Raw genomic sequence first — 24677 nt, 5'->3', positions numbered from 1 at the left:
GCCGACCCCTCACTGAGCAGGAAACCCGATACACATCGCACTGGGCTGGATCCCAGGACCATGACCTGAGCCGAAGGCAGACGCTTAACCGACTGACCCACCCAGTTGCCCCAACCCTTAAAGTTTCTTGTGCTAAAAGAGAGAAGTGGACCACATTAGAGGAATGGATGCAGATGAATAATGGGGTTGAGTGACGTCTCTAAAATTCCTTAGAATATCACCATCTGAAACTGAAGCCTTTATGAAGCCTGTTTCCCAAGGTCTCTTTCCTAAATTCCAGATCTATTTTCCTAACCTATTTTCCTTACTCTTAAGTCTTTGGTAATATCTTCCAGTACTGTCCTACTCTTGAATGTCTTGGTTTTAAAATTTAATAAAAATAGAGACAATAGTTAGATACTTTTAAACTTAAAAAGAGAAAATGAAATAAAAAAGGCAGAAATGAATGTGCTACTTTAGTATTTTTACTGTATTAATAAAATTTATATTTTGCGATTAAAAATTTTTTTTGCATTCATTCCTATAATTTCTGATGTGTTGGGAATACATGTTTTCATAAACCATTTCTATTTTATTACAGGAAAATAAGAAACGATAGAGATTCGCTTTATTTGGTGACTTTTCAGGAAAGCATTTATTAATATGGTCATTCCACTTTAACTTCTTTTCCTCTATTACACAACATTGGCCCATGTTTGACTTCATTATTTACTTTTCTCGTTGTTTAATCTATCTGTTCTGGTTTTTCAAGTCCCTTTCCTGAAATATTTTACTTTATTGTTTCTGTGCTTATCTAGCATGATTCAGCTTTCATATATTTCCTTCCTACTTATACATTGTTCAACTTGGCAGTGATGAGGGCAAGTTACTATATTTTTCCAAGGTTGAGTTAAATAGTGTTTCCTTAAGATGATAGACTGTTAGAGCTGGAAGAAACCCGAGGCCCTTGAGCCCAGGGCTGAAGTGAATAGGCTTCATCCTTTTGCCACTTCTCATCTGTTGGTAGTGGCTGCTTAAGGACTGAGGCGGAGTCTGTGCTCCCTGGGGAAAAGGCTGTTTGATTTGCAGTGTCTACTGTGTACGTGGATGAGTCCACTGTCAGAAATGAGGCCATAATTTAGTTATTCCTCATCTACCCAAGCAAACTGAGAGGTGAAGTGACTTGCTCATAGTCACAGAGCTCTTAAGCCCGGTCCAGTGCTAGGAGCTAAGTGCTAGGCATTTTCTCTCTAAGAATCCGGATATTCCTTCTGGATTTTTCTTGTTGTTTTTCCTCCTTGAGTAATAATTGAATTCTGTCTGGTACTTAAGTTTGTCACAGTTTGTTGTATCTTCGGGAAAGACTCGGAAGTATTCATCAGACAGTCTAAAGATAGGATTGTCCTTATTCTAGCAGAGAAAAAGGGCTTGAGGTACATAGTCTAGCTAAAATTGAGGATTTTCTTTTCGTTTATTTTTAAGACTGAAGGCTTTCCCATTAAAATTTTTTAAAACTTCATACTATCTTATCCCCGTTGTAATCCAACCAGACCCACCCTCCCCAAAAAGAAGGGGAAAGTAGAATTTTATTTAGAAAGAATGAATTTTATTTGAAGATCAGTTGTTGGTTCAAAACAAAATCTGGTCATGAAGGATTAAAACACTAGCAGCATGACACAGGGTAGGGAGATACGTCAAGAACTTTTTATTTTAGACGTTTGTCTACTATAATGCTTGCCATTTTGGTCAAGATAGTACATTATTTCGCAATTACAAATAACACAACAAACACAAATAACAATCGTAACTATATACTGTGTGTACATTAGTATTTTTTTAAAACATTGATTTGGGAAATCTTCATATAAAAAGTATTCTCTCTGACATTTTCCACATCTTGGGGGTTTATTTTGGTGGTTTAAGTTAGTTGTGGTAAGCCCTTAGAGCACTTTCTCCCATGTTTTACCAAATTTTACCTTTTTACAGTGTATAGAATGCAGGGGCAGCTTTCATACAAAATATTTCGATGCCTTATTAACTGTAAATCAGTAGGTGTGCAGATATTGCTAAAAACCATCATGTATATCTTCATCTAGGCACATTTTGTTGATTTCTCCCAGGATAGTTTCCTCATTTAGAAGTATATTTTTCTATATAAACCCATTTTCAGTTTAGCGGCAATTTGCTTCGTGATCTCTTTGTTGTGCCACAGTTGTTGGTATATAGCGTTGCTAGAGGGTAGTGTTCTGCATACGCATGGATGAAAAGGGGGAGTGGAGAAAGAGAAGAGACATCCCAGTGATGGGTTCTTTTCAGTGTGCCACTCAGGCTATACTCTGGCGGCAAGGGCCAGGAAGGTCTGAGGGAGAATCAGATTTACTTTCGCTGTGTACCCAACTTTGCTGGTCACCACTTTTGAAAATTGAGAGAGAGCAACAGCGTATCAAAAGAAAATTGGGGGTGCCTGGGTGGCACAGCGGTTAAGCGTCTGCCTTCGGCTCAGGGCGTGATCCCGGCGTTATGGGATCGAGCCCCACATCAGGCTCCTCCGCTATGAGCCTGCTTCTTCCTCTCCCACTCCCCCTGCTTGTGTTCCCTCTCTCGCTGGCTGTCTCTGTCTCTGTCAAATAAATAAATAAAAATCTTTAGAAAAAAAAAATTGAAACTATTAACTATGTGTGTACATTTAATATTAAATCTACAATTGATTATTATAGTCTCTGTTTCCTACTTGTACCATCTTTGATTCCTGTGATGTCTTAAATTCCAGTTTGAGAAGCATTTATAAAGCAGGGAGAAAAAAACCAAGAATCTGTTTTATAAATTTTCTTAAATTCTTTGCCTCCTGTCCCATGGTCCCTTTCTCTCCCCATGTCCTATGCCTCCAGTTCAGTGCCCCTTCTTCCCCAGGACAGTACATTAAATGTAATAGGCACTTCATAAATGTATACATATATATGATTTGAAGATGCAGCAGTTGGTAAGGTTGAAAAAAGAGAGCTTTTCAGAATGAAGAAAAAAAAAAGAATCTGGTCTGAAGCCCAGGAAATTCAGAAGGGATGAACCTGAGGAAAGATGTTACCATTCACCTTTTGTTCACTGCATGAAATTCAGCTTGCTCTCAGCATGATTTCTTTTAGATCTAGCCTAGTTTATTTTAAGATTTTGTATATAGTTCAACGCTTACTAACTTGGTGGATTAAGAAAATTCTTGCTAGAGGAAGAATGAGTCATAGCGATACCTTCTTTTGGGAGAGCTCTGAGAAAGAAGGCCCTCACGTTGGTCTCTCCATTATATACTTGGAATGGATTCAGCGTTTTGACTGATGGCTGAGCACTGTTAAGCTTCCCCCAAGCTACCTCATCTCGTATTTGGTTTTGTCCACAGTATGACTGATCGAAGACTCTTTTAGGTTAACCAGCAGAGATAAAGAGCTCTGTGACCTTATTACCCCGAGAGACTTGGTCATATGATGTAATTGCTATTTTAAGATTTTTGAGTCTGCAACAATTTTTTAAAAAGCTTCAGCCTTTCCTAGCCTACCCAATCTGTTAAACCGAAAAGAAGAAGGAGGAGGAAAAGGAGAAGACTGAAAAACATTTGGTTCTGAGAAACTGGGTGTGCTAGGGTGTGGCTGTTTTGGCACTGAGCAGTGGTGTGCACAGAGTGGGTGCCTCTCTGACCTCGCCTTGTATCTCTGATGCCACACCACCACCAAGAAGTATAAAAAGAGAGGTAGTGGGCCAGGACTGGGAGCTGGTTTGGCTGCTTTGAGCCAGAGAAGGAACATGGGGTACATGGGAGCCACAGAGCCTCTCCGTAGTTTTGTTGAAAGGTGGTTTTTGAAGTGGTATGAGTAACCTGTGAAGTATTTTCTTGTAATAGTCACGGAAATTATCTGGCTGCTTTCTACTTTGAGGATGCTCTAAGTGACCTTCTAATTCAACCTCTTCTTTTTTCTGGCCCTAACAAGTTTTCCTGGGTTCCCTTCAGTCTTCAGATTTTATTTTTTTCTTTATGCTTTTGAGATCTGTAGATCTCATTTTTAAAAATTCGATACAGTGTCAGTAGCCATGGCAGGAAAGATGGGGCTGCTTAGCTAATCTCGTATGTGGGTTGGTTCATTTCCATGGAATTTTTACACAGAATAATCAGCTACCATTTTCTCAAACTTCTGTGCACAAAGCAGCTACCTCACTCAGATGTGCCCTCATCTGGGTCAAACACAGCAACTCCGCAAAATTATTTAATGCACTGTCTCTTAGGCTTCATTGTATAAAAGATGTAGTGAACAGAAGGATGGAGTTAGCATCCAATTTTTTTCTCTTTAAAAAATGTCTTATTTGCTATAAAACTAATATATATTATGTATAACTAAAATAAAATGGTTTTACTTTTTAGAAGGTAAACACTGTGGATAGTGCTTTGGATGCAGTGGACATGAAGTACATGTTTTGGTTATAATTAGTGTTATCTAGAACCATAAGCCCATGAAAAGGAAATGATCTTCTGGGACTCTTAAACTCCCTTGCAGTTGAGGAAGCTGCTGCACGCTGTCCCTGACAGATATTCATATCAGCCTCTGCTTTGATAATGCCAGGAATGAGTAGATGACCCTCTTTTACTCCTGCCTTCTCCATCAAAGGGAAAGTTCCTCAAACCAGCAGAGATGAAACTCAAGCCTAGCATTAAATAAGGGAGCATTTTAGAGGCTTTAAACGTTAAAATCTCCAGACGGAGTTAACTTACTTTAAAATTGTTTCTGGATTAATTCTTTTTTTTTTTTTTTTAAGATTATTTATTTATTTATTTATTTGACAGAGAGAGAGAGACAGCCAGCGAGAGAGGGAACACAAGCAGGGGGAGTGGGAGAGGAAGAAGCGGGCTCCTAGTGGAGAAGCCTGATGTGGGGCTCGATCCCAGAACGCCGGGATCACGCCCTGAGCCGAAGGCAGATGCTTAACAACTGTGCCACCCAGGCGCCCCTGGATTAATTCTGAAGCCAGGTTCAAACAAAAAAAAGAAATGTTGATTTGAATTTTTTTTTTTTAAAGAAAGCAAATGAAGCAGATACTTAGGAAATTATTAGATGGTGAGCTGTAATCCAGGTCAAATGATTAGATGGGTATTTATCTAGAGGGAATATTTTGATCCTAACTATAATCTACTATGTATCAACATTGAAACACTTTTATTTAAAATAAACATTAGGTAATGACTAAAAGTTTCTTTAGCATGAAAGGATAATCAGACTATTAGTCAGTAGTCAGTATCTGAAACAAGAAGACAAAGCTAAACAATACTATGGTAAGGGAAAGCTATGCTGGCTAGGGACAGCCTGAGCAAGGAGAGCAATTTTTTATATAGGGTTTTGGGAAAGTGTGGAATTCCGGGACTGGCAAACTTTTCCAAGGCCAAAATGACATCATACAGAGAAGCATGATTATTTGGGTGAGTCTGTTGATTAGTTGGCACTGAGGAGTGTTTACTGGAGTGATTCTCTTCCTGATTGGCTGACCTTCAGAAGTGAGAAGTGACGGTGATTGATTGCCTTGCAAAGGCAAATCCTTGGTTTTGGTTTTTGGGTTTTTTGATGACTAGTTACCATGGCTACAGAAAAATCAGTCTTTGTGTGGGAACTTTAATTCTCGACATCAAATACATGTATTACTTGCACAAAGCAAGTGTATATTTAATTGTTTTGAGGTATAACTTGAAGAAAATTTTCAGTGGGGAGCTTAATATATTTTATGCATATGTATATACTTCTGTAACTCTCACCCAGTTTAAGATACAACCATTTTCATCACCTCAGAATATTCTCTAATGTCCATACCTAATCAGTAACCCCCAATAGCTATTCAGATTTCCATCCCCAAGGATTATTTTTGCCTATTCTTGAACTTCATATACGTAAAAGCATGCAGTATGTATTTCACGTCTAGTTTTCTATATTCCTTTCAACATAATACATGTTAAGTTCGCTCATGTTTTTACACGTCCAGAACTTTATTACTATGAGTGTTCTCTTTTATGACTGTACCACAATTCATTCGTGTGTTCTGGTTGTAGTGGACGTCTGCATCATTTCTCATTTGAGGATATTACGGATAAAGCTGTATTAAACATTTTGTAAATCTTATTTTATTAACAAACACTAATATCCCTTGGACATATGAAATTGCTGTGTTATTATGGTACGAGTATGTTTAGTTCTAGTAGATACTGCCAGATTGTTCCCCAAAGTGGTTGAATCCATTTGCATTCCACTAGCAACTCATGAGAGTTTCAGTTACTTCACGTCCTTGTCAACAGTTGCTAATGTCATCATTTTTTAGTTTAGCCATGCTGGTTGTGTGTGTGTGTGTGTGTGTGTGTAGATATATAGATAGATATGTTTATTTTTAAAAAGGCAAATTTTGGGGGCATCTGGCTGGCTCAGTTGGGGAAGTATGGGACTCTTGATCTTGGGGTCATGAATTCAAGCTCCATGTTGGATGTAAAGGTTACTTAAATGCATTTTTTTTTGAAAGGCAAAATTTGAAGAACCTAGGCCTAGCAAATTTTAAAGAACCTAGGCCTAGCAATTTTACATGAAAAACTTAAGAATATGGAGTGAGCCATATTAATCAAGGGTTAAGTTTTCTATTCTTAGTGTAAAAAAGAAATAAGCATTTCTTGATTTTTTTCTTTCCTTTTTTTTAGGGTTTTTTTTTTTTTTTTTTTTTTTATTTGAGAGAGCAGGCAAGCACAAGTCAGGGGAGGGGGAGAGGGAGAAGCAGACTCCCCACTGAGCAGGAAGCCCGACATGGGGCTCGATCCTGGCACTCCAGGATCATGACCTGAGCCAAAGGCAGACGCTCAAAACTGATTGAGCCACCCAGGTGCCCCTTGATTTTTTTATTTCTTAAATAGCTTCCTAATTTAGAAAGATATGATCCAGGAAGAACCATCCTAAAACAAAGTTACTGTCATATAAAGTTAAGAGGTTTAGTGTTTCAATAATCTTGAATGACTCCAGGTTATCTTTTTATTTTTTAAGATTTTATTTATTTATTTATTTGAGAGAGAGAGAACATGGACGAGAGAGCACAAGCAGGCAGAGCAGCAGAGGGAGAGGGAGAAGCAGGCTCCCCCCTGAGCAGGGAGCCTAACATGGGGCTCAATCCCAGTAACCTGACTGAGCCACCCAGGCACCCCGACTCCAGGTTAACTTATATGACTTTCATAAATTTACTGTTAGCATTGAAATTAGTTATATTGGCTATTTTTTATTCCTTAGGATGTGCCACAGTCTGTTCTCTTTTGAAGATGCAGGAGTGAACAAAATAGTCTTTGCTTGAATATAATTTAGATTTTAGTGACAGAATACAATGAATCAATAAATATGTAATGTCAGGTAATATAGAGGGAAATACGGGGTAAGAAGAGGTTGCCTTGTGCAGCACTGGGGTGGTGCCTGTGGGGTTCATCTTTTATATATAATAAACAGAGAAGACGTCTCAAATCAGTTGACATTTAAGCCGAGACGTTAAGGAAGTGAGGGAGCAGGTTCAGCTGTGTAAGGGAAGAGCGTGCTAGGCAGAAGGAACATGAAGTGCAAAGGCCCTAAGGCAAGCATGTGCCCAGTTTGTTGGAGGAAGAGCGAGAATATCAAGTGCTGTGAGCAAGGGGATAGAATGCTTGGAAATGAGCTGGGGCTTGCAGGGAGATCCTGTAGGGCCTTGTGGACCGTTTGACTTTTATTCTCATTGAGATGAGATGCCTTTAGGAGGTTGTGAGCAGTGGAATTAATGCAATCTGACTAGTTATCACAAACCTGTACAGGAATGTTCACTGACAATTTATTTGTAATAGGCAAGGACTGGAATCATTCCCAATCATTTTCAACATGTAAATGGTTAAACTGTAGTACATACATACCATGGAATACAATAAAAAGGAATGAACTATTGACACAGCAACTTGGATGAAAGTCTAGAGATTTATGTTTAATGATGTCAGTTCCTAAAGTTGCATATTACATGAATCTATGTATATAACACTTTGGAAACAAAATTTTAGAAATAGAGGCAGATGAGTATTTGGCCAGGGGTTAGAGAAGGAGGCAGGTGTGGTTATAAAAGGGCAACATGAGGACTTCTTGTGTGGAAACTATTCAGTATCTTGACTTTGGTGGTGGATATACAAACCTACAAGGTGATAACATTGTATGGACCCCACCCCCACCCCACAGACACACACGAGTACCAGAAAACTGGGGACATCAAAATAAGATCAGCAGACTATATAAATGTCAGTATGGTGGTGTATTATAGTTTTGCAAAATGTTACCACTGGGGGAAACTGGACAGAGTGTACTCTGTATTATTTCTTACATGTGAATCTATAATTATCTCAATAAAAACTTCAGTTACAAAGAACAAGCTAGTCCTGGCACCTTAGCAGAAGATTGACTATAGACTGTGTGGGCATTAGAGTGGGAGTATGGTCCCCAGTTAGGAGGCTGTTGCAGTAGGCGTGTCAGAAATGATGATGCCTTGAGCCAGAGTGGAAGCAGTGGAGGTAGCGTGACATGGTGGTTTCAAATTAGAGCCAACAGGATTTGCGTGATGGATCAGATGTAGAGTGTGAGAGTAGTCAAAGTGAAACCAAGATTTTTGGCCCAACCAACTAAAAGAATGGAGTTACCACTTATTAAAAGGTGAAAAATATAGTGGGAGCAGGTATAGGGAAGAAAATTAGGAGTATTTCTAAGTATGGCATTCAGGAGAGAGGTCCAGATTGAAGACAGAAATCCAAGAACTGTCAATGTGTGAATCACCTGGGGGGGTGGTGAGTATAGGAAGAAGCTGTCTGAAGAACTAAGTCCTGGGGATACTCCAACACTTAAAGATAGGACAGATGAGAAGAAACCAGTAAAGGAGAGTGAGATGGGATAGCCAAAGAGGTAAAGGGCGACCAAGAGGAAATAATGTCCCCAGGGCCAACTGAGGATGAAAGGAATGATCTGTTGTCAAATGCTGATAGATCCCATAAGATGAGGGGTAAGAACTGACACTTGGATTTGCTGTTGTGCAGATTATTGCTAACCAGATCATTTGGGGGTGGAGCGAGTGCTGAGGACAAAAGCTAGATTGGAGAAGGTTTGAGAGAGTAAGAGGAGAGGTCTAGGGATAATGAATTTTTCTTTCAAGGATTTTTTTTTTTTTAAGATTTTATTTATTTATTTGAGAACGAGAGGGAGAGAGAGAAAGCATGAATGAGGGGAGGGACAGGGAGAAGCAGACTCCCCTCTGAGCAGGGAGCCTAACACGGAGCTGGATATCAGGACCCTGGGATCATGACCTGCGCTGAAGGCAGACACTTAACCTACTGAGCCCCCAGGCACCCCAAGGAATTTTCTATAAAGAGGAACCAAGAAGTAAGGTAGTATCTGGAGGGGGATATGAAGTCAAAGGAAAGTTTGTTTTTAATTTGGGGGATATATTACAGTCTGTATGCTCATGGGCATGATCCAGTAAAGAAGGGTCACAATTACTGGAGCAATCATGTATAAAGGAAAAGGGATGGAATGTGGTCACAAGAGGTGATATTGGCTTTAGATAAGAGTATGGACAGTTCATCTATGGAAGCAAAAAGACAGGGGCTCCTGGGTGGCTCAGTCAGTTAGGTGTCTGCCTTCCGCTCAGGTCATGGTTCCAGGGTCCTGGGATAGAGCCCCACATCGGGCTCCTTGCTCAGCGGGGAGCCTGCTTCTCCCTCTGCCTGCTGCTCTCCCTGCTTATGTGCTCACTCACGTGCTCTGTCTCTTTCTCTCTCTCTGTCTGACAAATAAATAAATAAAATCTTAAGGCAAAAAGGAAGGTATAGGGTTATAGATACAGGTAGGCTGGTAAGTGTAGCAGTGTGAGCTTAGATGTCTGCTTTTATGATAGTTTCTACAGTCTCAGTGAAATATTAGGATTAGGTCTTTGAGAGTGAGCAATAAGAAATATTAAAGATTTGAGGGAGAAAAAGAGGCAAAATAGTCCTATTAGAGAGTGGGAGAGTGACTGGACTAGGGACATGCCATAAGATTACTAGGCAGTATTCTTTATAAATGTTAAATACAGCTCTTCACTATGTGTGTTTTTCTCCCACTTGATCTGACACCCTGTGCAGGGGAGGAGTAGGAAGAGAGTTTTAACCAGGGTTGGGGTTTTGCCAGAGGAGTTCAGAGACAGAGAGGATCAAAGTTCTTGAGAGTACTGGAATGGTACAATTATTGCTAATGATAAGGATTAGGTTACAACCGTGGGATTGTAGGATTGAGGTAGGGTGGAGGACTGGACCATTAGAAGAGAGGTCAGAGACTAGGTGTTGGAAGGGTAGCTGTGCAGATCTTAAAATCACTATGATTGCTGGGTGCCAAATTCATGACCATCTCTTCTTTAACAGTTTGACTCTAAGCATGGAAAATATTGGAATGACTATTTTGGTTTGTTTGTTTGTTTGTTTGTTTGTTTGTTTTTTAAAGATTTTATTTATTTGAGGGGTACCTGGGTGGCTCAGTCGTTAAGCGTCTGCCTTCGGCTCAGGGCGTGATCCCGGCATTCTGGGATCGAGCCCCATGTCAGGCTCCTACGCTAGGAGCCTGCTTCTTCCTCTCCCACTCCCCCTGCTTGTGTTCCCTCTCTCGCGGGCTGTCTCTCTGTCAAATAAACAAATAAAATCTTTAAAAAACATTTTATTTGAGAGAGAGAACACAAGTGGAGGGGAGGGGCAGAGGGAGAGGGAGAAGCAGACTCCCTGCTGAGCAGGGAGCCTGATGTAGGGTTTGATCCCAGGACCCCAGCCACCTAGGTGCCCCTAATGGAAAATATTTGAAAGATAATAAATTAGAGTAGTTGTGTAACATTAAAAAAGAATCATGACAAATTACTTGCTCGTTTCACTTTTTAGATCTAGCTCTTTGCAATGGATGATACGAGAAATGATATTAGCAAAGACACGTGCCTTAGTTTAGCATAAAAATGTATTAAATGTATTAAATAGCCAGCCATTATTTTATTTAGTATTTTGCAGTTGGTTGGTTTGTTTAGTTCATTGGTTATTATTCTTCAAAAATTTGTCCAGAAATTGTTCAAAACTGTGCTCAACAGTAGTCATATTAGAACAGTTCACAGTGTGGGTCTCAAAACCATTATGAAAATATTAACCAAGAAACGTTTTTTTAAAAAACCAGACTGAGGGAACCTGGTGGCTAAGTCAGTTAGGTGTCTGCCTTCGGCTCAGGTCATGATCTCAGGGTCCTGGGATCAAGCCCCACATCAGGCTCCTTGCTCAGTGGGAGCCTGCTTCTCCTTCTCCCTCTGTCTGCTGCTCCCCCTGCTTGTATTCTCTCTCTCTCTCAAATAAATAAATCTTTAAAAATAAATAAATGAAACCAGACTGAGAAATAGAGGTGCTGTAGGGCCGTATTAAACTCTCAGAAAAAATAGGCATGGAACAAAAAAATAATGCTAAATACTAACTGAAGTTAACGTAGGAGTCCTCCCGTAGTGCATCTCTTGTCCTTACCCCTACAACCAATTTGTGCGCGAGTCCTTTTAGCTTTGCTTCCAAAATATGTCACACATTTATCCACTTTTCTCCATCTCCACAGCTACAACCCTACAACCATTGTTTCTCACCTAGATAGCAGAGTCCTAGCCTCAGAGAGCCGCTAGGGACCTTTTGGACCTGGCTCAAAAGTCACCTTTCAGAACAGTCTTTCTGAACCACTTAGAGTAACTTTCCTGACCCTTATCTCCCCCATAGCAAATTGTCCTGGAGTTTTTCCTTATAGTATTTATTGCTATCTGATATTATCTTGTTCCTTTGCTTGTCATTTTTTGTCTGTATGCCACCTTCAAAATGAATTAGAGCAAGGAACTTGTCTCTGTTGTATACTGTGTATGCCTGTTGTCTGGAACAAGTCAATTCCTGGTACAGAGGATGTTTAAAAATACTCGTTGAATGAACAGCACATATATTGGAAAACAAATATTCATCTGGGATCTTGAGAGAAAGCTTTCTGATCTGGTAGGTCAGCTTGGTTAAGTACCTAGGGCTCCTAGGAGAAGCCAGTGAGGAAAAGACACACAGTGTTGAGCCTAGTATATCTAAAGAATAAGGCCTCGTGCCTCCCGAGGAGGAAACTCATTTCTTTACCCAAAAGAAAATCAAATTTTCATCAGGGATTATATTTATTTACTTATTTATTTATTTATTTTTTAAAAGATTATTTATTTATTTATTTGACAGAGATAGACAGCCAGCGAGAGAGGGAACACAAGCAGGGGGAGTGGGAGAGGAAGAAGCAGGCTCCCAGCGGAGGAGCCCGATGTGGGACTCGATCCCGGAACGCCGGGATCACGCCCTGAGCTGAAGGCAGACGCCTAACGACTGCGCTACCCAGGCGCCCCTATCAGGGTTTATATTTAATTCCAGAGCTCTTACGACTGACAATCAGATGTGTTTTGTTTTAACTGGGGAAGATTAGACAGTGGGGAACTCTCAATATCAAAGCAAATGGGTCGACACTGAGGGAAGAGAAGGTGAGTAATGGGGAGGCTGCGCAGGGTTAACAGAAGTATCAAAGACTAATTATCAGTGCTTTTTTAATTGCGATAAGGAGAGTAGAGTTAGGGAACAAGAGGGACAGTAGGTGTCTGGGGGGAGGAAAAGGGAAAAAAGGGAAAGGGAGATGATATATGATCTAATTCAATCAAATTTGGCTTAATTACCTGCCACCAGGTACTGTCCCTGGTGATGGCAACCCAGAAGGAATGAGATATAGGAGGGAATGTCTGCTCTTAGTCGCTTACGTTGTCTAGCAGGGAAGACAGATGAATGATGACTTCTAATACAGTGTTACTGTTGGTTTGACATGAGATCCGTATCTTTAGGAGTTGCTGGCCAGCCAGTCCATGCTTAGGATTTCGCATGGTGGTCCTCGGCTTTACTTTCAGAAAGACCTGATCTCAATCCACCAGTAGATGCCTGATCTCTTAAAAAGTGGCCCATATTAACCACATTCATGAAAGATTGGTACGTAAGCCAAAATACCAGTTTAGTAATTTACAGTGAGGAAAGCTATGTGAATAGCCAAGTTTTAATGAGATTACTTGATGAGCATGGAGAACAAAGGGAAGGGATTGGGTCCTGGAAATGTCAAATGACATCAGGCTTTGGTTGCCTGTTGCTGCTTCTCCACACCAGTACTGTCATTGCACTGGGAGCGAGCCAGTCACATCTGCTGGTCAGGACACCGTGCATCCCTCCCACTTAATGAACATGGCCAGATCTTGCTTGATGACCCCCATTTTCTTACACTTGCATGGTTACTCCCTTCTTTAGTTACGTTACCACCATTCAGTAGTAAATTATTTTATCTACTTCTTTGGGAAACCATCTCTTACCATTGTATGTTGATAAATATCAGTTAAACCCTAAAGTTTTGAAGATACTTAGGTACAATCTGCGGTTAAGATGGAGGTATATGCAAGGATAATGGCAACATAGATAAGGAACCATTAAGAGCAACAATTAGCCAACAGCCAACCTGTTAGCAAGGATGAGCAACATGAATTGTCATGCAGGGAATCTTCTAGGAATGTAAATTGATACAACCACTTCGAAAATAGTTTAACATTACCTAGTAAAGTTGAGTATTACCACTTTCCCCAGCCATTCCATTCCTAGGTTTCAATAACTTGGAGAAACTCTTGCACACGTATACCAGGAAATAGGTAACAAGATTGTTTTATAGCGGAAAAACAGAGGGGAAAGACTGCAAGTTCAGTCAAGTGTTCATTTATACAATGAAATACTCTACAAAAATGAAAATGAAAAAAGTACAGCTCTAAACACGAACTCAAAACAACGTTGAGCAAGTCACCAAAGGATAAATGTTGTAGGAGTCCATTTGTGTAACGTGCAAAAAAAGAACAAACCTAAACCTGTCAAGGACAGGTACATGTACTGTAAAATTGTAGAGGAAAGCAAGAGAATGGCTAATTCAAAATGCAGTCCAGTAGCTACTTCGTTGGGGGAAGGAGATGCAGCTGGAAAGGGGAATGTGTGAGTCCTTGTAATGTTCTCTTTCTGAAGCTGGACAGTGCATTCGTGGGTGTTCATTTTATTTTTTAAGCCATTCTATAAACAAGCTTTGTGTGACAGAGTTTACTCTGAGATAAAGAGCAGTCTGTTGGAGTAAGCTATCTAGCCATTCCAGGGACCGTCGTGTTCCAAACGTGGGTGATACAGCATTGCCTTCACCTCTAATCATTCCTATCATATTGTCCATTATAGTGCCTTACTATTGAATTTATGGCCCATACTGGAACACTTTTGAGAGTAAAGGGAGGGGATGCTCAAAATAATTAGTATTTAAAAAAAAAAATTTATTGACTAAGAGATTGGCTTTGTTATATACTGTAAACCTCAAAAATAAATTCTATCAAACCACATTAAAAACTTTTTTATAATGACTGTCTAAGCATTAAAAAAACAGCATACTCTTAATAATTACTCTTGGTATGTGCTCATATACTTTTATCAATTTCTCACCCTTATCTGTCTCAAATACCATGTCAGTGGTATTTTTATGAATTGACTTTTTTTCCCCAAATGTTCCAATTTTTATTTTTCCCCCTAAAATTGCCTGCTACTTTCTTTAAAATTGCATTTGATGGTAAATATATTTGAAAGTGCTTATACTCTCTATTTAATCTTCTCTGCAGAGTGTATTATTTTTAATTGAGAAAATATACTCTGAAGAAACTTCGTAAGCTTAGTATCTTAAAGTTGGAAGTATCAAGTGGAGATTTACCAAACTTAGTAATGACAACGATAATAATTTGTTAAAAAAAAAAAAAAAAAAAAAACACTGAAAAAGTCCAGGGTAACTGCTAAACCAGAAGAGATGCCAAGTGGAACAGGTGGAAGCCAGACCTGTCTCAGGCAGTTACACAAAATGCCTGCAGTTGAACATCTGCATCAGCACAGTTCTGTTAATTGGCTTGTTATTGGACCCAGGTGGCTGCTAGTCGGGTCAGGAGCTGACAGACCCCTGTGGTGATCCTTCCTTTCTTCTTAGGACAGGAAAACACGTAAAAGGATCCATAAACTGTTGCTGGTTTGAGGACAAAAATATATTAGTTTAAATATTAAGTTGGAAAAACTTGGGAGAAAGCAGTAGTAAAGGAAATATATCCAGACTTTGAAGTACTGGGTGTTTTGCAGCCAAGAAAAATTGAGCCAAATCACTAAGTCTAAGGATTATTTCTTGTTCACATAGGAACATTTTATGAAACAAATGATTCACATTTACAGCTAGAACTTACAGAAATACTTTATTTTTACTTGGCATGTTTTGTGGGATTTATTCGAACTATCTTTTCCCGTGGGACAGTTCTGCTGTACCTGGAAAGAGGCTGTTTGTTGAGCTTTACTTCATTTAGGAAAGATCCACACGGTGAAGAAATGGCGAAGGTCCTTTCCTATAATGAGACCCTTGTGACCACCCGTGCCAGTCAGTGGGTGACATATCCCAGCATGGTTTGGAGTATTTTATGGAAACATTTTCAAAATGCTGCATTTTTCCCTTTAAAAATACCTTTCCAAAAATTTTTTTTGATGTATCTTTTCAGAACCACCCCCCCCCCGGCCCAGTGGCAACTGGCCACTCCTCACTGGGGGAGTATATTAACGTCCCCCCTTATTGAGTCAGAAAATAGTGTTCTACACAACTTACAGTAAAACAAATGTGTCTTAAACATAACGTGCTTAAACAAAGTACTCTGGTAGCAATAATTTGAAAGTCACTGATGGAAAAGATTTTATTTTGGCACACATGAGTTCTTTCCTCCTAAAACTCAGTTATCAGAAATTCTCAATTCTACCATAGGGCTGTTTTATAAATTTGAATTTTATATTCCCTCCTCCCCCTATTTTTCCCAGTCGATTTTGTTTTTCATCAACAAAAAATAAAAGGTAAGGACATTGAATGATCCACAGACAAGGGTAGTGTGTGATAGATGGCCAAAGAATATATGACGGCTGGAAATTACATTTCACTCAACCTAATAATAGATTGAAGTAGGTGGAGATGACTTAATATTTGAAATGTGTGTGTTTTTTTCTCTCTATAGCTTTAAGAAAAAGTGGAAATCACTCCTGACTGAACTAAACAGCAGAATTAAGTGACTTCCTCTACTGCAAATCATGGCGCTACCATTCCGGAAGGACTTAGAAAAGTACAAGGACCTAGATGAAGATGAGCTCCTTGGGAATCTATCAGAAACAGAACTGAAGCAACTGGAAACTGTTCTGGATGATCTTGACCCTGAGGTAGGTGGTGATGAAATAACTTTTCAAACCCTTTGAAACTAAGTAACTTCCTTTGAGCAGTTATCTTTTTCTTGACTTTTCTCTGGCACTCCCCGCCCCCACTGTTCTCTCTTTATCCAGATGCACTTTTTGCCTCTTCTCGGTTCCCGCACTTCTGGCCCCCCCCCCCCGCCCCCGGCTCCACTGACATGCCTGTTCTGAACTATTTTCACCAGCATTCTTATTCTCAAATTTCTGAAGTCTGACCTGTAAGACATTTTTTCTCGGGTGCCTAGGTGGCTCAGTCGGTTGAAGTGTCTGCCTTCTGCTCAGGTCGTGACCCCAGGGTCCTGGGATCAAGCTTCCCATCTGAGTTCCTTGCTCAGCGGGGAGTCTGCTTCTCCCTCCCCCTGCTCTTGTGCTCTCGCTTGCTTTCTCTCTCTCCCTCACAAATAAATGAATTCTTTTAAAAAAACAAAACTTTTCCTCTCTGGGCAGGGAGGAACGTTTTTTGGTGCGATGAAGCACATGATTAGCTCTTTGACGTATGCCAACTTTATGCCTCTTCAGAGCTTCTATACTGTAATGGCCCTGTGTAGAGTGGCTCTAGAAGGTTCTTTGCGATGTTAAATCTAACTGTACCTTTCTGAAACATACGGACCAAATTGAATACGTTTCCAGTCATTAGTAGACTAGATCTAAGTAGGCTCAGCAGTCCTGCAATCCATGTGGAGCAGACCTGAGTATATGTATCAGTGTTTTAATTTGCACAGTGGGTGTTATTTGTCTTACAAATTATGCAAGGCTAAGGTAGAGCCCCTTGACACCTGAATTGTTATTCCCTGGTAGTTATGGGGGGGGGGGAGTCATTGAGGGGAGAACCCAAAGGTTACAGCTGCTTAACCTGAAGGTAAGGGTTATTTGCTAGGCTGCTGCTTCTTACTACATGTTTATGTTGAGACATTGATTTTTAGTGCCTTTTAAGAATTGAGGTAGAGTTTGTTTTATAAAATTGTCCTTGTTACTACAACACATTTCCTGCTGGAATGTGTTTGAATTTTTATTGAGAATTATACTCCTTTTCTCAGCATTACTTCACTTCGATAATGTGTATATACCATAGATCAAAACCCTTGACCGTAATTGTTACCACAGGGAAGAGTTTGCATTACTCCTGAGTCTCGGGGATAACTGAGGATAACAGTACTGTTTTGATCGTGTCCCTGCAATATCTTCTATAGGCGATTACCTGTTAGACCTGTTTTTTTTTTTTTTTTTAAAGATTTTATTTATTTATGTGACAGAGAGACAGCCAGCGAGAGAGGGAACACAAGCAGGGGAGTGGGAGAGGAAGAAGCAGGCTCCCAGCGGAGGAGCCTGATGTGGGGCTCGATCCCAGAACGCCAGGATCACGCCCTGAGCCGAAGGCAGACCTTTAACGACTGCGCCCCCCAGGCGCCCCAGTTAGACCTGTTTGAATCGAGTGGTTGTAGAACTGGCAGAAGCAGAAGAGCTCATCTAGCCCAGAGTTTCTTAACCTCGACACTGCTGACGTTGGGGGCTGGATAATTCTTTGTTATGGGGCTTATCCTGTGCGTTTAAGTTATTTAGTAGCATCCTGGTCTCTGCATGCCAATAGCACACCCCCTATTTAAAAATGGACCTGGGATTTTGTTTAATTAGCTGTGGTAAGATTATAGACATGGAGAAAGAACTTAATACTTATAGTTCCCAAGAGCGGGAAGCACGCGGGGCCGCCTGGGAAAGCACCTGGGTTGGTCAGGAAGCAGAAGCAGCAAGGAACAAATGTGGCCCAGCACCTTTCTTGTGGTTTCCGAGGGAAGGAATGGGTGGGACAGGGTTGGCAAGTTTGGGCGAGTTTAGGATTGGGTAATTTGAGTAATTTCAGTGGGCTTTGGGCCATAGGAGTAGTCTCCAGTTGTCTAGTTAGCTGGTTCTGGGTGATTTAGGGTGGGGGGGTTGGGGGTGGAAAATTGGCTTGGTGGGAGAGAGAGATAAAGGAGGTGGTTGGGGTTCAAGCTCTGGATTGGTTGGTTTTCATATGGAAAGCACACTTTTGGGTGGGGGCAGGGAGAGTTGTTTGCTATCCCTAGGAATCAGCTAGCCCCAGGAGAGGTAGTCTTTCTTAACATGAGCAGGGCCCACAGATGGCAAAGCATCATGAAATACAAAAAATAAAAAACATGATTAATACTTCCTCTCCTTAAGGAAGGGAAGAATGAAGGGGGGGTAAACAGAAGGGGGAATGAATCATGAGAGACTGTGGACTCTGGGAAACAAACTGAGGGCTTCAGAGGGGAGGGGGTTGGGGGATTGGGATAGGCCGGTGATGGGTATTAAGGAGGGCACGTATTGCATGGAGCACTGGGTGTTATACGCAAGTAATGAATCATGGAACACGACATCAAAAACTAAGTATGTACTGTATGGTGACTAACATAATAAAAAATTATTATTAAAAAAAAAATACTTCCAGGGCACCTCGGTGGTGCAGTCATTAAGCATCTGCCTTTAGCTCAGGACATGATCCCGGTGCTCTGGGATCGAGCCCCACATCAGGCTCCTCTGCTGGCAGCCTGCTTCTTCCTCTCCCACTCCCCCTGCTTGTGTTCCCTCTCTCGCTGGCTGTCTCTCTCTGTCAAATAAATAAATAAAATCTTTAAAAAAAAAAAAAAACAAAAACTTCCTCTCCTTAGTTCTGACAACCAAAAATGTTTCCAGACATTGCCAGACATCGCTCCCCTGTGGGAGCACCTCAATTGAGAATCATCGGGCTAGCACTTGCCCTCTGTTTTACAGATAGAAAACAAAAGTTAGGTGACTTGCCTCAATTACTACAATTAGGGAAAGAACTGAGACTGGATTCCTCACTGCCTCATTGCTCCCCAGCAAAATCTAGTGGTCTTTCCGTTGAACTGCAGTGAGGCCCCTATTAACAAATGCACTATGCTACATTTGTAAAAGCTGATGGCCTGCATTTTCTTGTTTGCAAAACCATGGCCTGCTTCTTGTATGGGGAGGCTTGAGTTCTAACTTCTGGCTGTATTTTGCCAGTTCCCCAACCCCAGTTGCAGCTCCCCCAACCTCAGATACTGTTAGTTGAGACTCGAAGAACAGTGATGTTTATTGACAGCATGCCACTTGTTGGGTAAAATTTGGGGGAAGAGTGCCAGTGAAAGATGAGGTAAGAAAAGAGAGCAAGGGTAGTAGCAGCTACTTCAGGCAGAGAAACCCCTTTGTAACTTATAAGGTCTCAGAAGAGAAGAGCAGATAGAGGTTGAATATGGTTCTGTGTTATATTTTGGAGGGCTATTTTACTTTCTTTATGCTGCATTCAGTATATTTATTTACCAGCTTACTGCATTTTCTCAAAACACCTGTCTCTGAAGATAGCCAGCCCGCCAGCCTAGGCAAAAGCTATTTTTTCATTTCCAAGGCTTGGAATATATCCTTGCAACAAAATTCTATGAGGGAGAAACATGTACTTTTTAGTGGCAATCATTTTAATGATCTTTACCTGTTTCTTAAATAATTATGATCTATTAACTTGACTAAAGTATACTTCTAATAAGGCATGGTTGATGGGTTTTTAGCCTCCAAAGCCAGGTGTTCAGAAACTGTATTTAAGGAGCCAGGAGTCCAACTCACATACCACTTAAAACTTACGTGTTTCACATGGGCTTGAGCGTGCACGGGAATAATGCAACTCCATCACTACCACCATCAAAGAGCAAATGTATGCATTATTGATGGTAACGGAAAGTGACTTTTATTAATTTGCCTTAATGAGCATTTTCTTTTTAAGATTTTATTTATTTGTGAGAGAGAGGGTGAGAGAGTGATGAAAGAACACACACACACACAGAGAAGCAGGCTCCCCACTAGCAGGGAGCCTGATGCAGGACTTTATCCCAGGACCTTGGGATCAGGACCTGAGCTGAAGCCGACTGAGCCACCCAGGTGCCCTGAGCATTTTTCTTTAAAACTATTCTCAGGGGGCACATGGGTTGCTCAGTCAGTTGAGCATCTGCCTTTGGCTTGGGTCCGGGGATTGAGCCCCGCGTCAGGCTCCCTATGTGGCAGGGAGTCTGCTTCGCCTTCCCCTCTGTCCCTCTCCCCACTTGTGCTTTCTCTCTTTCTCTCAAATAAATCAATAAAATCTTTAAAAAAATTATTCTCAAATCTTTATTCAATAAATAATTGGGGAGCAACCAATAGATTCTGGTACTATGCTAGGTTAGGAATACAAGAGTAAGCAGACAAATGTGGTCTTTACCCTCATGATGCAGGCTGGCAGGAGTGGGGGGGAGGCAGGCATTAATCAAATAATTGTGCCATATTAATATAAGAGCATATAATGCGAGGTCAGGAAAAGCTTCCCTTGGGGGAATGGAGCTGCAGTCTTAAAAATGAGTGGTAGGGGGCGCCTAGGTGGCTCAGTCAGTTAAGTGGCTGCCTTTGGCTCAGGTCATCAGCTTGTGGTCCTGGCACTGAGCCCTGCGTCAGACACCCTGCTCAGCAGGGAGTCTGCTTGTCTCTCTCCCTCTGACCCTCCCTCCTGCTGGTGTTCTTGCTCTCTTTCTCTCAAATGAATAAATAAAAAATCTTTTTTAAAAATGAGTAGCAAAAATGGAGGACAGAGCATTCTAGAGAAGGCTTCTGGTAGAAGGAAGTGTGTGACAAGCACAGGGGAGGAAGAAGGGCTAGTGTGGCTAGAATGGGTGAGGCTAGAGCAACATCATGGAGTAGGAGTTGGAGTATCAGACAATTGATCTAGGGAGACCAGTTGAAAAGCTAACTATTCCATGCCAGACTGATCATAGCTTGGACCAAAGTAATGATGTTGGAGATAGAGGGAAGTAAACAGATGAATGAGTTTTTCAGGAAGTAAAAACGGGTAGGACGTGATGGTTCGTTGGGAGTGCATTCTTCTTGGGGAGCTGTCTATTTCGAAGTTGGTAGGTAGAAATCTTGTTTCTTTATTTATGTTCCCTAACACAATTTTGTGTTACAAAAACATTTTTAGTGCAGGGTTAGGAATAGACCTCCTTTGTGTTTCATATTTATATGTGAGCTTTCTGCGTAATGCCTGCCTATCCAGGAGGAGAACACAAAGGTGAGTTTTATGAAACTTATTATGGATCTCAGCAAATGACCACAGTGGAAGTGCTATATTTTCTCATTATAAAATGTACATTCCCTATTATTTATATAAGAGCTTCCTTTATAATGAAAATTATAAAATCCATGAGATTCAGCATAATTGCCAACTTGGGGATGTGTTTAAAAGAAGGCTGTCCTTTTTGTGTGACTTCTTGGGCTGCCTTCCATTTCCAAAGCAAAAGAGTATCTGGGAATAGTGAGACAAAGCACTATCACCACTTTGCCTTTCGACGAGCAAAAGGATAGAGCTCATGTTGTCTAATCACTGCTTATTGTTCCTGGACTTAGTAAAAATTCAGAAAATTCTCTTGTAAGAGACAACTTTAATCCATTGCCTCCCCGCCTTCTCCACTCTCAGTCCCTCCATGCACTCACACATACTGTACCCACAGGGAAGCCCAGTGATACAGCTCGTGCTCCGAGTACCTTGGCGTGCCTCGGTGCCTGAGTAGCAGTGACCGGGGTTGCTGCAGATGCAGCCTCGTACTGGTGTATGCATGCATGCACAAAGAAGTTGAGCCCTTCACAGTGTGTTTAAACACAAACAAGTGACCATTGACGTTCTGATATCTTACTGTACAGCATACATGTTTTTATATGAAAAAGTCTTTACAGGGGGCGACTGGGTGGCTCAGATGGTTAAGTGTCTGCCTTCGGCTCAGGTCATGATCTCCAGGTCCTGGGATTGAGCTCCATGTCGGGCTCCCAGCTCAGCAGGGAGTCTGCTTCTTCCTTTCCCTCTGCCTCTCTCCCTGCTTGTGCGCTCTCTCTCTCTCTCTCTCAAATGAATAAATAAAATCTTAAAAAAAAAAAAAAGTCTTTAACATGAAATAGAAATCATTATGGAATATGTTGTATATATCATTGAACATTCTTTTGTAATGGAAATATTTTCTGTATATGCATGTATGCTGAGCATTTATTAATCAAAAAAGAAAACTTTTAAAATTACCATCCAGGACATTTAGAAAGTAAAGGGTGTTTCCTTCTAGTAGAATACTTTCTGAAGAAAATGTGTGTGTGCTTATTTTAGTGATGTAATTGAATTCTACCTGATAAAAACTTTGTGTGGAACACTTTTACATTGCTGCCCTAAAATCCTCTAAGGAAGTGTTTAATGTCTGTATCCCATTCCGGTCCATAAGCCTTTCTTAAATGGGTAATCTGTGGAAGCATATAGTGTTGGCATTCTTGGTGGTCATAATGGCTGATTCATTCTCTTTGGCAGAATGCCCTTCTGCCTGCAGGGTTCCGGCAGAAGAACCAGACGTCAAAGTCTGCCACAGGGCCGTTTGATAGAGAGCACCTCCTTTCGTTCCTGGAGAAGGAGGCGTTGGAGCATAAGGACAGGGAAGACTATGTGCCCTACACTGGAGAAAAAAAAGGTAAACATAGAACTCTGAAGTCATGGTTCGATAGCACTTAATTTTTCTTTTTATAGGTGGGGTAGGTCTGGAGAGATAATATTTTTCGAGATGCATCATTCGTAGCCTTAAAAATGGGACACTGTTGACTTAAGAACTTGTGAGGTAACTTGGCACTTCTTTTGCATTTTGCATCAACTTGGCCAATAAGTTCCTTTTTGATGATTTGTAAGCGAGGTCTTATAATACGGTGATTTTACATAACACTCTAGTTCTCTACTGTAACAAATATAAAAGTGTGCTGAGGTAAAATGTTAAACTCACTTGTGTATTCTAGAATGCAAAGGATGACAAAGCACTGCTCTGTTCCAACCCCTCTCTTGAAGGAGAAATGCCATAATTCAGGCCATATTTTCAAAGACTCTTTTTAAAGGATATCCTACAGCCTTCCTTAGTAATTCATAGCTATAGTCATCAACGCTTTGTAACCATTACTCTCAGGTTTCTAGTCCAGGTCCCTCCCCTTGCAGAGTTGGACATTAGGTAAGCTGAGTGGAGACCGAGTACAGCTGTATATCTTCAAGTTCTGTGTAGAACACAGTGCAAAGTAGGTTAAGTTTCTTAGCTCTCGGTACAGGTTGGCCCGAGAAGCCACAGTGTACTTGCCCTCTTGTTGAGGGTGTGGGACACTGGGGAATGGTGGCGACAGTTGCAAAATCTGAACATGGGCTCTTCCAGGCACTGTTTGTACATCTGAATCCTGAGTAATCCAGACAGGAAGAACAGTTAGAGCGTAGTGCTTTCTCCTAGTTAGGCTTTAGCTTTTACTTAGGAAGGAAGCCCTTCTCAAGAATTCGGCCTCGGCTCGGTCACATGGCTACCTCTTAGTGTCAAGGGAGGCTGGAAAATTCATTTTAGCATTGTAGTCGCTGTAATAGCAGAAGGCTAGCAAATGACTTTTAAGTAGGTAATTCATGAGGTCTGCATTAAGCCTTTTAAAAAATTATCTGTCATCCCCAATTCCTCTGCTCTTTCACTAGACCCCACATCCCCCTTATCTCTAGTTCAGCATCACTACTGTAGCTGCTTGTATTCGAGTTCCCCAGAGAAACAGAAACAGAACCAAAAGGCTGTGTTGGGGAGAGGGTGAGATTTATTGCAAGGAATTGGCTTGTGTGGTTATGGAGGCTTATTAAATCTGAAATCTGTAGGATAGGCCAGAGGCTGGAGACCTAGAGAAGAGTTGCAGTTCAAATCCAAAGGCATTCTGCCAGTAGAATTCCTTCTTGCTCAGAGGAGATCAGTCTTTGTTCTGTTAAGGCCTTCAGCTGATTGGATGAGGCCCACCACTTACGACTTTACTCAAAGTGCACTGATTTAAATGTCAGTCTCATCTAAAAAAAAAAACACCTTTCCAGAAACACCCAGAATAATATTTGACCAATTATTTGGGCACCATACCCAGCCAAACTGGCTCATAAAGTTAACCATGATACTACTGTTCAAGATGGGACTGTCTTGTCCCTCAAACGTTTAGGGCCAGAAAAAGGATTAAAAACCAATGCATAGTTTTGAAGTGTGGGAAATCCCAAAGATGAGCAGAAGCATCAGCTCCTTTGTGTTTCTCATAGAAACAACTACTGGTTATGTTTTCATCTGAATGGCCGTACCTATAACAACACAGTGTTTATAGCTTCAGTCCTGTTTATATAGGAAAACATAATTTTAGGAGAATAAATATTGATCACCTTTAGCTATTATGTGTGTTTCAGGTAAACTCAAGGGGTATAATT

At 40.9% G+C, this 24677-nt stretch overlaps 1 protein-coding gene across 2 annotated transcripts in view; it reads left to right on the top strand.

Annotated features, from left to right (window-relative positions):
• Positions 1-24677, top strand: part of TMOD3 (tropomodulin 3) — a 78294-nt gene that overhangs the window by 16747 nt on the left and 36870 nt on the right. The window contains exons 2-3 of one of the 2 annotated variants that reach the window (XM_008705973.2): positions 16159-16357; positions 22749-22905. In XM_008705973.2, the coding sequence (XP_008704195.1) occupies positions 16232-16357; positions 22749-22905 (283 nt within the window). In that variant the 5' untranslated portion in view covers positions 16159-16231. Of the gene's footprint in view, positions 1-16158; positions 16358-22748; positions 22906-24677 lie in introns of those variants that run through there. The other variant, XM_008705974.2, reaches the window with a different exon arrangement.

This window comes from Ursus maritimus, unplaced genomic scaffold, assembly GCF_017311325.1.
Source record: "Ursus maritimus isolate PB19 unplaced genomic scaffold, ASM1731132v1 scaffold_35, whole genome shotgun sequence".
NCBI classification, from domain to species: Eukaryota; Metazoa; Chordata; class Mammalia; order Carnivora; family Ursidae; genus Ursus; species Ursus maritimus.
The sequence above is the reverse complement of the archived record's forward strand: the minus strand, read 5'-3'. Positions and strand labels throughout refer to the sequence as shown.